The sequence below is a fragment of the Bubalus bubalis genome, chromosome 6, assembly GCF_019923935.1.
Source record: "Bubalus bubalis isolate 160015118507 breed Murrah chromosome 6, NDDB_SH_1, whole genome shotgun sequence".
Lineage (NCBI taxonomy): Eukaryota > Metazoa > Chordata > Mammalia > Artiodactyla > Bovidae > Bubalus > Bubalus bubalis.
The window spans coordinates 11,150,981-11,163,339 of record NC_059162.1 but is presented as its reverse complement, the minus strand read 5'-3'; the positions used below and the strand labels follow the sequence as shown (position 1 = coordinate 11,163,339).

Sequence of the window (12,359 nt, the reverse complement as noted above, 5' to 3'; positions counted from 1 at the left end):
TGGCACATCATTTTTTTTTTTTTTTTTTTTTTTACCTCCAGTAGGGGCCGTCGTTTCTCTAGCAATTCCTGTCTATGGACTTCAGAGGCTTCCAGCAGCTGTTCCCAGCGCCTCAGCAAGGCAGCATGGCGCTCCTCAATGGCTTTTGTCTGGCTGTGCTCAGCAGCCACAAGCTTATCCTTCAGGTCAGTTATTTCAGACAGTCTCTCTTGGTGGAAGCTCTGCAGACTGGCATGCAGTGTGTCCTGAGAAAGACACATAGAGAAGGTGTGAACAGAAAATAATGCAGATTCCAAAGGGTCACTCACACCTGGGTTCCACCAGATTGGACTTATGCAAGAGTTTAGAGTAGTGGACAATTTTTCCAAAAAGGAAATTTGACTTAGAGACTTTCGTAAACATTTGGAGTTGGAATTATGGTAAAATTCCAGTGTTTGAAAACTGGATTTTTAGATTAGGTGCAAAATTAATATTAAAGGAGATTTGGAGCATGATGTGATATTTCAAATCTTCCAAATCAAGATTAAATTCTTCTTAAGGCTCACTTTCTAAGACTCTTTTCTATCACTTATTAGATTTTGCATTCTAATTAGTATTTATAGATGTGCACTACTAGAAATTGTGAAAGTATGCAAACTAACAAAAAACCTTTTACAGGTGACAGTGTGTGTGTGTATGTGTAAATGATCACAAAATTCAAGATGTTCCACTTCATTTTAACAGGGTGGTGTGTATTTGATCAATCCTCCCTTCCAGAACAATTTTAACCACTGGATAAAAGCACAAAAATATCAGCTGTTTGAAAGGGATCAGGATGCAACTCAAATAGCTATAACTTGAGGTATCAAAATTACATGGAGAAGGGAATAGTAGCAAAATAAGAGTAATACTCTGTCACTTTTTCCTTTGAAGTATAAACTGTGCAGGGTGAAGTTGCAGAGAAAGCAGCTGCTCAGAGCTTTTGATCATCACATTAGAGCTAAAAGGATGGAAACTAGAATTCTGGGAAACTGAAGCATCCACTATTTGAGGAAACCATGAAAAGGGAGCTGCAGAAAAGGAGGCTCGATAATCTCCTTGTATGTCCAACTTAGGGCATTTACAGATTCCTGAATACAAGTTGTAGAAGTCAAGCAGAAAACAGTAGCTAAGAATCTAAAGTATAAACAATCTAAAGAATCTTGAAATCTAAGAATTTTTTGCAGTCACACAGCATTGAGATCAGGACACATCAAGTAAGAGCAGACTTAGTGAAAGAGGTTTAGTTGAAGTCTCTAAAGGTTCTACGTTTAAGAACAAACTGAAAAATGGCTAGTTTTCAGAAAAATTGAAATCATGTCTTGAATCAAGAAAAGTGGGGGTTGGATAGGGCATGAGATGGGACAGAGGTATTAAATTATAGCTTTAAATAAAAACTCATTAATTAATTACTTTAAATGTAAATGGATTCACTACTCCATGAAAATCATCAAAGTAGATAATAAATCAACACTCAACTATTCGATATTTATAAAAGACACATCTAAGACATATTGACACTCTGCACTTCTATGTTCATTGCAGCATTATTTACAATAGTCAAGATATGGAAACAAACTTCCTGTCAAAAGAACAATGTATAAAGAAGATAGGTGATATACATATATGGAATACTATTCAGTCACAGAGAAGAAGGAACCCTGCTGTTTGCAACAACTCAGATGAAACTTGAGACCATTATGCTAAGTGAAATGTCAGACACAGAAAGACAAATACTTTATAATCTTATTTATATGTTGAATCTAAAAAAGCCAAACAGAATATATTGGAGGTGAGGGAAATGGGGAAAAATTGGTGAAAGGGCAAAAACTTTTATTTTTAAGATTAACAAGTTCTGGAGATCTAAGATACAGCATGGTAATTATAGTTAGTATTCCTATATTATGTACTTTAAAGTACATAAGTCTTACCTGTTCTCACCTTAAAAAAAAATGATAATTATGTCACAGAATGAAAGTGATAGTTAATACTATAGTGATAATCATGTTGCAATTTATGAATGTACAAAATAAACAACAAAAACTATAAAGACATAGAAGTGTTTTTAAAAGAAATGGAAATAGATGTACATTGCAAACAGTAAACAAAAGAAAATTGGTGTAGTACACTAATATGTGAAGAAAAACTTTAAATTAAGAAGTGTTTAAAAAGATGTGTTATTAGAGTTATTAGAGAAAAACTTTGCATAATTAAAAGAATTAATTCATCAAAATGATTTCATAATTCTAAATGTCAACACAACTTTTAATCTAGCTTTAAAATATATAAAACTGAAATATTTTTTAAAAAACATGAGCAACAGGCTCTGATAAGTAATACAAATCATTGCAAAATGACATTCTTTTCAACTGGACAAAGTCTATTCACCAAAACAGGTCATTTGTTGGATATAAAGCAACCTCCTAAAATAACATAGAGTGTGTTTTTAAAATAAAGTTGAATAAACTGGATATAAATGTCAAAAAAATATAATTAGAAAATTCCCAAGTGTTTAGAAATTGAACAATGCACTACAGAATAAATAATGAGTCAATTAAGAAATTATGCAAAAAATAGCAGAATATTTTTAATTAGATGATAACAAAAATAACATGAAGTCTGTGGAATGCAGCTAAGGATTTACTTAGAGGCAAATGTATAGTCTCAAATCAATATACTAGAAAAGAAGAATGGCTAAGTATTTAACAACATCAATATCTGTCTTAATTTTTTTAAATCAAGTAATCTCAAAGAAAGTTAAAAATTACAAAGATAAAAAAGATATTAATGGAATATAGTACAAAGATAAAACAGAGAAAAATTAAATGGTCAAAAGTTGGTTCTCTAATAAAAATGAGCACTTACTGGCAAGACTGATGAAGGAAAAAGAACTACCAAATTATCTCTATCACAAAGGGGACAATTTTATAGGTCCTACAGATAATAAAACCACATTTGGGAATGAAATAACCCTATGTGTGAAGCTTCTGTGGGATGTGGGTCTTGGACTTCATGGGCATTTATGAACAAGGCAACCCTGCTCTTACCTGTTTTGCCAGGAGAGTGGAGAGGGCAGTGAGGTCTGCATCATTGCTATTGGTCTTCAAGCTTGTTTCTTTCTCAGCTGAAGAACAAAGGTAAGTCATAAGAAGAGAAAGAGAATTTCTTTATATCAGGCTTGGCAAAGAAGAACGGCATATTTACTATTGGCCACAAGAGAGCCTCTTGACTCTCCAAGTAGATGATTCATTAGAATATGGGAGTGGGAGCCAGTAAACTATTTTTCTAGATGTATACAGGATAAACTGACTGAAACAGAGCTAGAACCAAGAGAACTTCTGGATGTTTCATTGAACAACAGAAATCTTCAGCCTAGACATAAATTATAAGTAAATCAAACACAGAGTTTATTTTCTAGAATGTTTGCCATGACTCTCTCTTTCTGACTATCACATGGAATTCACCAATTTCCAAAAAAAAAAGATGTTCTATGGGATTATAGTACTTAGTTATTCTCTCAGCATATGTCTCTATAAGTGTGTGTGTGTGTGGGAGTGGAGAGTGAAAAAGTTGGCCTAAAGCTCAACATTCAGAAAATGAAGATCATGGCATCTGGTCCCACCACTTCATGGGAAATAGATGGGGAAACAGTGGAAACAGTGTCAGACTTTATTTTTCTGGGCTCCAAAATCACTATAGATGGTGACTGCAGCCATGAAACTAAAAGACGCTTACTCCTTGGAAGGAAAGTTATGACCAACCTAGATAGCATATTCAAAAGCAGAGACATTACTTTGCCAACAAAGGTCCATCTAGTCAAGGCTATGGTTTTTCCTGTGGTCATGTATGGATGTGAGAGTTGGACTGTGAAGAAGGCTGAGCACTGAAGAATTGATGCTTTGAACTGTGGTGTTGGAGAAGACTCTTGAGAGTCCCTTGGACTGCAAGGAGATCCAACCAGTCCGTTCTGAAGGAGGTCAGCCCTGGGATTTCTTTGGAAGGAATGATGCTAAAGTTGAAATTCCAGTACTTTGGCCACCTCATGTGAAGAGTTGATTCATTGGAAAAGACCCTGATGCTGGGAGGGATTGGGGGCAGGAGGAGAAGGGGACGACAGAGGATGAGATGGCTGGATGACATCACTGACTCGATGGACGTAAGTCTGAGTGAACTCCGGGAGTTGGTGATGGACAGGGAGGCCTGGCATGTTGCGATTCATGGGGTCGCAAAGAGTCGGACACGACTGAGTGACTGATCTGATCTGATCTGATGCGTGGGTATTTTTGCACACATGTGACTTTAATTGTAATTGTGCTCAGACAGGATAGGAGTGGGTGATGAAGGGGGCATCTTTCTTCCCATATTGAGCAACAGAGCCTGGGATCCATTCAGTAAATTGAACTATCAGTACTTCCTCAAATCCAGAGGCCATCGTCCTCAAATGAGTGCATGCTAAATCATTTCAGTTGTATCTGACTCTTTGCAACCCTATGGAATGTAGACTGCCAGGCTCCTCTGTCCATGGGATTCTTCAGGCAAGAACACTGAAGTGGCTTGCCATGCTCTCCTCCAGGGGATCTTCCCGACCCAGTGATTGAACTTGCATCTCTTACGTCTCCTGCATTGGCAGGTGTGATCTTCACCACTAGCACCACCTGGGAAGCCTCTGGTCCTCACACATCATACCTATCCAGGCCTCAACCACATCAGCCTTCCAGTTGAACTCCTGAAAGTCATAATCATCTTCCAGTTGTGACTTCCAAACAGCCAATGACCTGGCCAGAGAAGGAATCTTTTCATTTAGAGCCTGTATCTTGTTAGAAATCTTCTCTTTATGTTGACTTTCCCCCTGTATCACCGAGATTGAAAGGAGGAGAGAGAGAGAGATTGATGAATGTCCAGAGCCTGAAAAGTGAAATCCTTTGCACTATTAAAAACCTTTCATCTCTCTCCTTCCAAATATATAGCTACTCTCTTCTAGGTCCAGTGAAATTATTCTATTATTCATCTATAATAGAATATCTATTACCCAGATGATATTGTCCAGCATTTGGACAGTCTTCTGTTTGTCTATGTAAGTGTGATCTTCTTAGTTGGCATAAGCATCTCAAAGGTACAGAATCATCTTTTTAGGATTCTTTGTACAGCCTTTAGATTATTGAGGTTCTATTAAAACTATCATTTAAACAAAAGAATGGTTCTCAAATTATAAAGAGATTTCAGTGGGGTCCTTATCTCTAGAGGTCAAAGAAATTTCTTCACATTCTTACATTACTCTATAATCAAAGCAAATCATGTGTAAAATATTTTTAAATGTCATATTCTGCATGGAAAGTGAAAGTGAAAGTGAAAATGAAGTCTCTCAGTCGTGTCCGACTCTTTGCGACCGCATGGACTGTAGCCTACCAGGCTCCTCCATCCATGGGATTCTCCAGGCAACAGTACTGGAGTGGGTTGCCATTTCCTTCTCCAGGGGATCTTCCTGACCCAGGGATCGAACCCAGGTCTCCCACATTGCAGGCAGACACTTTAACCTCTGAGCCACCACGGAAGCCCCATTCTGCATAGAGTATGAGTCAATGAATGATTTTTATTTATTTATTTATTTTGCTTTATTAATATTTTCTTTTTTTAAATTATTTTATTTTTTAACTTTACAATATTGTATTGGTTTTGCCATATATCAATGATTTTTAAATATCTAAAAAATATACCTATAAGACCTTGAAAAAAAGCTTCCAGAAAACAGCAATAATTAAATAGATAATTGTTTGCTGAAACAATAACAAAAAGGCAGCTTAGAAGAGATTACCAAGGTTGTGCATGATTTTAGCAATGTTCATGATTCTATATTTGGTCCAATCCCTTTTTGAAGATCCTTTTTTTGACCTGGAATCCCCGGAGCATATCTCACCTTACTCAGGATGTCTTCTCCTTGAGCACACACATTTTGCACTCGAATCTCATGGACAGCAAAGTCATTCTCCAAAGCTTCGAGCTTCTTTTGTAAGCTCTGTGTGAATGAGTCAGTGAGAATCAAAACTTCCAAAATGAACAATCTATCCCACTCACATTCTGATTCCTTTTGATGCTATTCACCAGCAATGATTCAACTAAGTTGGCAGAGTACATGAGTGTTCACTTATTCCTGAGTAGTACCAGTAAATTTCTCTTCCCAAATTCCTCACTTCCCAGAAAGGCAGTCTTACCAAAGAGCCAAAGGAATACATGTGATATTGTTTATAACTAACCATGCAACTTGAAACTTCTGGATTTGGGAGTGAATATTGATCAAGCTAATACAAAAGTATTTCTCCATGTTGAAATGTATGTATAATAATTCTTGGAAACATTCCATCTAGCAGAAAAATATTTAGTATCAAGAACATCCTATGCTAAGAACTAGTCTGAAAGTTTCTTCTTCTACCAGAAGAAAGATTCTAATTTTACAGGTAAAAATGTTGACTACTTAAGAAAAGATTCAAATTAAACAGAAGAAAATTATTTCATTCTGCCAGTTCCTCACCTGAATAGCAGCCAAAGTGTCTCCAGAATCCCCTTGGGCAACTAGAGCTTCCTTTTCACTGATCCAGGCTTCCTCCTCCTCAGCATTCTCCATGAATTCCAAGTATTCTAGGGATTCTCTCAACTGAATCCCTCTGTAACAGGAAAGTAATCCCCACCCCAAATAAGAAAAGAAACAAAAACAAAAACTAATGAGCAGTGGAAGTGTAGCAAAGTGGCACAATCTTATAAGATTTTAAGATTTTGGCTGTATTAGTGCAAGGGAGAAAAATACTCCATTACTTTATTACTACACGCTGCACATAATGTTAAAACTGGGGAGATGCAGAAAGTAAAACAGACATGTGAGAGATAATGTGGTATAAAGGATAACATATGTAGGGCAACAATGATAAAAGACAGCTGCAAGTAATTGTAAGCACAGCTCTAGAGAGACAGTGTCATAGAGACATAGAAACAGTGTCATTTCTTCCTGGGGTACATATAGGAAGCTTCATGGAAGACTTAGCATTTGAGCAGGGACTTAGAAGCTGGAAGAGATTGGTAGCTAGGGAGAGATGCTGAGCAGGCACTTAAGTGCCTTCTCAATACCTACCCAATACCTGCAATCCAACAAGAGAATTTGGCCTTCTATCCCCAACTCACCGAGCCTTGGTCAACTCTTTGAGCTGGTCCCAGTGTTGAACAAGCTGATCAAGCCTGTCCTGGATCTCCTCTTGCCCCACGGCCGCCTTGTCTCCCAGCCTTTCTGCCATATTCAGCACATTCTGAACAACACACATCCTCCATGTCATATTTCCCCATAGCATCTCCCCATTTATCCACAGTTTTCTAGCAAAGTATCTAGCCCTTCCTACCCTCTGGCTCATTTATAAACTGGATGTACTCAAGGCAGTCCTGACAATCCTGGGAGAATGAAGAAAGCTGCAGTAAGATCTAACATGCTAAACTTCATCAAGGATTCAGACAAATACCTTAGCATTTGCACTAGACTACTTTCCATGATCTGACTGATGGTCACAGGGTGACCCTGCTGCCAAGCCAACACTCGGGGTTTCCCTCTTTCCACATGGCTCAGCTCAGGTACAGCTTTTCCAGATGTCCCAACCTGCATCCTAATTGTCAACAACTGTGCCCTGGACTGTCAAAGGTGCTCCTTCCAGGGAAGACATGGGTTTCTACGCAGATTCTTCTATTCATAGAAGGCACAATATGGAGGAGAATGCTTGTGAACTCTACAGCCAACTGTCTATGTGACCTTGGCACTCTGCCTTCACATTTTGTAGCCTCAACCTATTAGGTCGATGCAAAAGTAATTTCTGTTTTGCACTGTTGAACTTTGCCATTTGATACTGGAATGCATTCTTAAATAAATGTAGTTAAGTTATACATCATTTTAATACACAATTTTTGCTTTATGATTTTTGCTAATAAATGATTACTTGCTATTTATTTTACATGTATTTCAGGCTATGGAAATTAAGTTAGACAAAAAGCAAATTTGAGCAATTTTCTTATTTGAGTTCAAAATGGGTCACAAGTCAGAAGACAACTTGCAACATGAACAACGCATTTGGCCCAGGAACTGCTAATGAACATACAGTGCAATGGCAGTTAAAGTAGTTTTACAAAAGAGACTAGAGCCTTGAAGATGAGGAGCACAGTGGCTGCCCATCAGAAGTTGACAATGACCAACTGAGAAGATTATAGAAGTTGATCCTCTTACTACACAACAAGTTGCCCAAGAATTCAACATCAACCATCCTATGGTCATTTGACATTTGAAGCAAATTGGAAAAGTGAAAAAGCTTGATAAGCGTTGACTGCATATCAAAAAAAAAAAAGTTGACTGCATATCAAAAAAAATTATCATTTTGAAATGTCATCTTCTCTTATTCTGTGCAACAACAACGGATTACATCTCAAATGGATTGTGATGTGTGATGAAAAGTGGATTTTATGTGACAACCAACAATGACCAGCTCTGTGGTTGAACTGAGAAGAAGCTCCAGAGCACTTCCCAAAGCCATATTTTGAGTCATGGTCACTGTTTGGTAGTCTGCTACTGCTCTGATCCACTACCGTTTTCTGAATCTCAGTGAAACCATTACATCTGAGAAGTATGCTCAACAAATCAATGAGATGCACTGAAAACAGCAGTGCCTGCAGCTGTCACTGGTCAACAGAAAAGGCCCAGTTCTTCTCAACAACGCCCAACCACATGTCACATAACCAACATTTCAAAAGTTGGATGAAATGGGCTACAAATTTTGCCTTTGTAGCCCAATTATATCTGCTATATCTACCTGACCTCTTACCAACTGACTACCTACCACTCCTTCAAGCACCTTAACAACTTTTTGCAGGGAAAATGCATCACAACCAGCAGGAGGCAGAAAATGCTTCCAAGAGTTCACTGAATTCTGAAGCATGGGTTTTTATGCAACAGGAATATACAAACTTATTTCTCACTGGGAAAAATGTGTTGATTGTAATGTTTCCTATTTTTATTAATAAAGATGTGTTTGAGGCTAGTTATAATGATTTATTTATTTATTTATTTATTTTACATCATGTAGATGGTGGAGCAGGGACCAGAGCTGCTCCATACCTGTCCATATGTTTGTTTTTGTTTTTTTTTTTAAACTTTACATAATTGTATTAGTTTTGCCAAATATCAAAATGAATCCGCCACAGGTATACATGTGTTCCCCATCCTGAACCCTCCTCCTTCCTCCCTCCCCATTCCTAGGGTCTGAAACCATAAATCTTTTGCACCAACCTAATATTTATCCATAACATGAAGTGCTACTATTATATTATCTCTGTCTTTTCAGGTTTCATATTCCTACCTGGATGGCAGGTTCATGTGCCAGCAGCTCCCCTTCTAGGCGTCTGTGCTTCTTCAGCAAATTCTGAACCCCCTGCAGATCCCTCCCATAGTCCTGGGATCTCACTCGTACCAACTTCTCCCTGAGACCAAAGAACAAAACTTTTAGACTTTAGACATCTGAGGACATCCTAAAAAGATGGTTTTCTAAGCATATGTGTTTGGCTGGGGCTATGGTGGGGGTAAATTCTGGAACACTCTGGTGTCAGTAATCACAAAGTTAATAAGTGGCAGAGCCTTTCAGCAAAATATTGGACTTAGAGCAACACGAATTAAAATAACATACTGGAACAGCCTTCTCATTCATTTCTTTGCCTGTCTACATGTGTATCTTCTTCTCTTTTCTCAAGAACTCACTGTTGTTTCTCTTTCAAAAAATGTGAAAATTACACACACACACATACTCACTATATATGTATACAAACATATATGCTTATATGACCTTCTATTAATGTCAGTAATTATGTATATGGTATGCATGCCTGCTCAGTCATGTCCAACTCTTTGTGACGCTGTGAACTGCAGCCTGCTAGGCTTCTCTGTGCCTGGGATTCTCCAAGCAACAATACCAGAGTGGGTTGTCGTTTCCTTCTCTAGGGGATATTCCTGACTCAGGAATTGAACAGGGCTCTCCTTCAACTCCGTGCATTGGCAGCTGGATTCTTTTATCACTGAGCCTCAGGGGAAGCCCATATCAATAATTAATTCAGGTAAAATAGACATAAAAACTGATATTACAGCAGTCATGGCAGTTGGATTTGTTCTGCATATAAAATGCTTGAACGTCACCTTGAAGCGTGGTGAAAGACTAGGTAGAAAATATCTTACTATTTCTTTTATTGGGATATAGTTGTTTTACAATATCTTACTATTTCCAAAAAGGTTAAAAAATGTCCTGCTTGGTGCCCTATGTGCATTCCTTTCCTCTGATTCACTGATAATGAACAAGAATCAGCAATTTTATAGAAAAGGAACATGATGAACCAGGGGAGAAATATGACAAATTATTTGATTTAGTAAGATTTTTCCACCTCTATTTTTACAAAAAGTAGAATCAACAAGATCAGGGCAAAGAAATAAAGGAAAAAAATAGAATGGGAAAGACTAGAGATCTCTTCAAGAATATTAGAGATACCAAGGGACGCATTCATGCAAAGATGGGCTCAATAAAGGACAGAAATAGTATGGACCTAATAGAAGCAGAAGAGATTAAGAAGAAATGACAAGAATACACAGAAGAACTGTACAAAAAAGGTCTTCATGACCCAAATAACCACAATGGTGTGATCACTCACCTAGAGCCAGACATCCTGGAATGTGAAGTCAAGTGGGCCTTGGAAAGCATCACTATGAACAAAGCTAGTGGAGGTGATGGAATTCCAGTTGAACTATTTCAAATCCTGAAAGATGACGCTGTGAAAGTGCTGCACTCAATATGCCAGCAAATTTGGAAAACTCAGCAGTGGCCACAGGACTGGAAAAGGTCAGTTTTCATTTCAATCCCAAAGAAAGGCAATGCCAAAGAATGCTCAAACAACCACACAATTGCACTCATCTCACACACTAGTAAAGTAATGCTCAAAATTCTCCAAGCCAGGCTTCAGCAATACATGAACCGTGAACTTCCAGATGTTCAAGCTGGTTTTAGAAAAGGCAGAGGAACCAGAGATCAAATTGCCAACATCTGCTGAATCATAAAAGCAATATAGTTCCAGAAAAACATCTATTTCTGCCTTATTGACTATCCCAAAGCCTTTGACTGTGTGGATCACAATAAACTGTGGAAAAATCTGAAAGAGATGGGAATACCAGACCACCTGACCTGCCTCTTGAGAAATCTGTATGCAGGTCAGGAAGCAACAGTTAGAACTGGACATGGAACAACAGACTGGTTCCAAATAGGATAAGGAGCACATCAAAGCTGTATATTGTCACCCTGCTTATTTAACTTCTATGCAGAGTACATCATGAGAAACGCTGACTGGAAGAAACACAAGCTGGAATCAAGATTGCTGGGAGAAATATCAATAACCTCAGATATGCAGATGACACCACCCTTATGGCAGAAAGTGAAGAAGAACTATAGAGCCTCTTGATGAAAGTGAAAGATGAGAGTGAAAAAGTCGGCTTAAAGCTCAACATTCAGAAAACTAAGATCATGGCATCTGCTCCCATCACTTCATGGCATAAGATGGGGAATCAGTGGCAGACTTTATTTTTGGGGGCTCCAAAATCACTGCAGATAGCAACTGCAGCCATTAAGTTAAAAGATGCTTACTCCTTGGAAGGAAAGTTATGACCAACCTAGACAGCATATTAAAAAGCAGAGACATTACTTTGCCAACAAAGGTCCATCTATTCAAGGCTATGGTTTTTCCAGTAGTCATGTATGGATGTGAGAGTTGGACTGTGAAGAAAGCTGAGTGCCAAAGAATTGATGCTTTTGAACTGTGGTGTTGGAGAAGACTCTTGAGAGTACCTTGGACTGCAAGATGATCCAACCAGTCCATCCTAAAGGAAATCGGTCCTGAATATTCATTGGAAGGACTGATGCTGAAGCTGAAACTCCAATAGTTTGGCCACCTGATGTGAAGAGCTGACTCATTTGAAAAGACCCTGCTGCTGGGAAAGATTGAAAGCAGGAGGAGAAGGGGATGACAGGATGAGATGGTTGGATGGCATCACCGACTCACTGGACATGAGTTTGAGTAAATTCTGGGAGTTGATGATGGACAGCGAGGCTTGGCATGCTGTGGTCCATGGGTTGCAAAGAGTCAGACACAACTGAGCAATTGAACTGAACTGAACTGAAGAATCAGCGATAATACCATAGCAAGTGCTATGTAGGCTTCTCTGGTGGCTCAGTCGGTAAAGAATCTGCCTGCAATGGTAGAGACCTCAGTTCAATCCCTGGGTTGGGAAGATC

General features: G+C 38.4%; 1 protein-coding gene across 1 annotated transcript in view; it reads right to left on the bottom strand.

The window, feature by feature from the left end:
- SPTA1 (spectrin alpha, erythrocytic 1) overlaps positions 1-12,359 on the bottom strand; it is an 87,204-nt gene that overhangs the window by 9,469 nt on the left and 65,376 nt on the right. The window contains exons 36-42 of the mRNA XM_044944161.2: positions 9,396-9,516; positions 7,189-7,310; positions 6,545-6,677; positions 5,924-6,031; positions 4,705-4,867; positions 3,066-3,142; positions 36-245 (exon numbers count right to left, since the gene is read on the bottom strand). Of these exons, the coding sequence (XP_044800096.2) occupies positions 36-245; positions 3,066-3,142; positions 4,705-4,867; positions 5,924-6,031; positions 6,545-6,677; positions 7,189-7,310; positions 9,396-9,516 (934 nt within the window). The remainder of the gene's footprint in view (positions 1-35; positions 246-3,065; positions 3,143-4,704; positions 4,868-5,923; positions 6,032-6,544; positions 6,678-7,188; positions 7,311-9,395; positions 9,517-12,359) is intronic.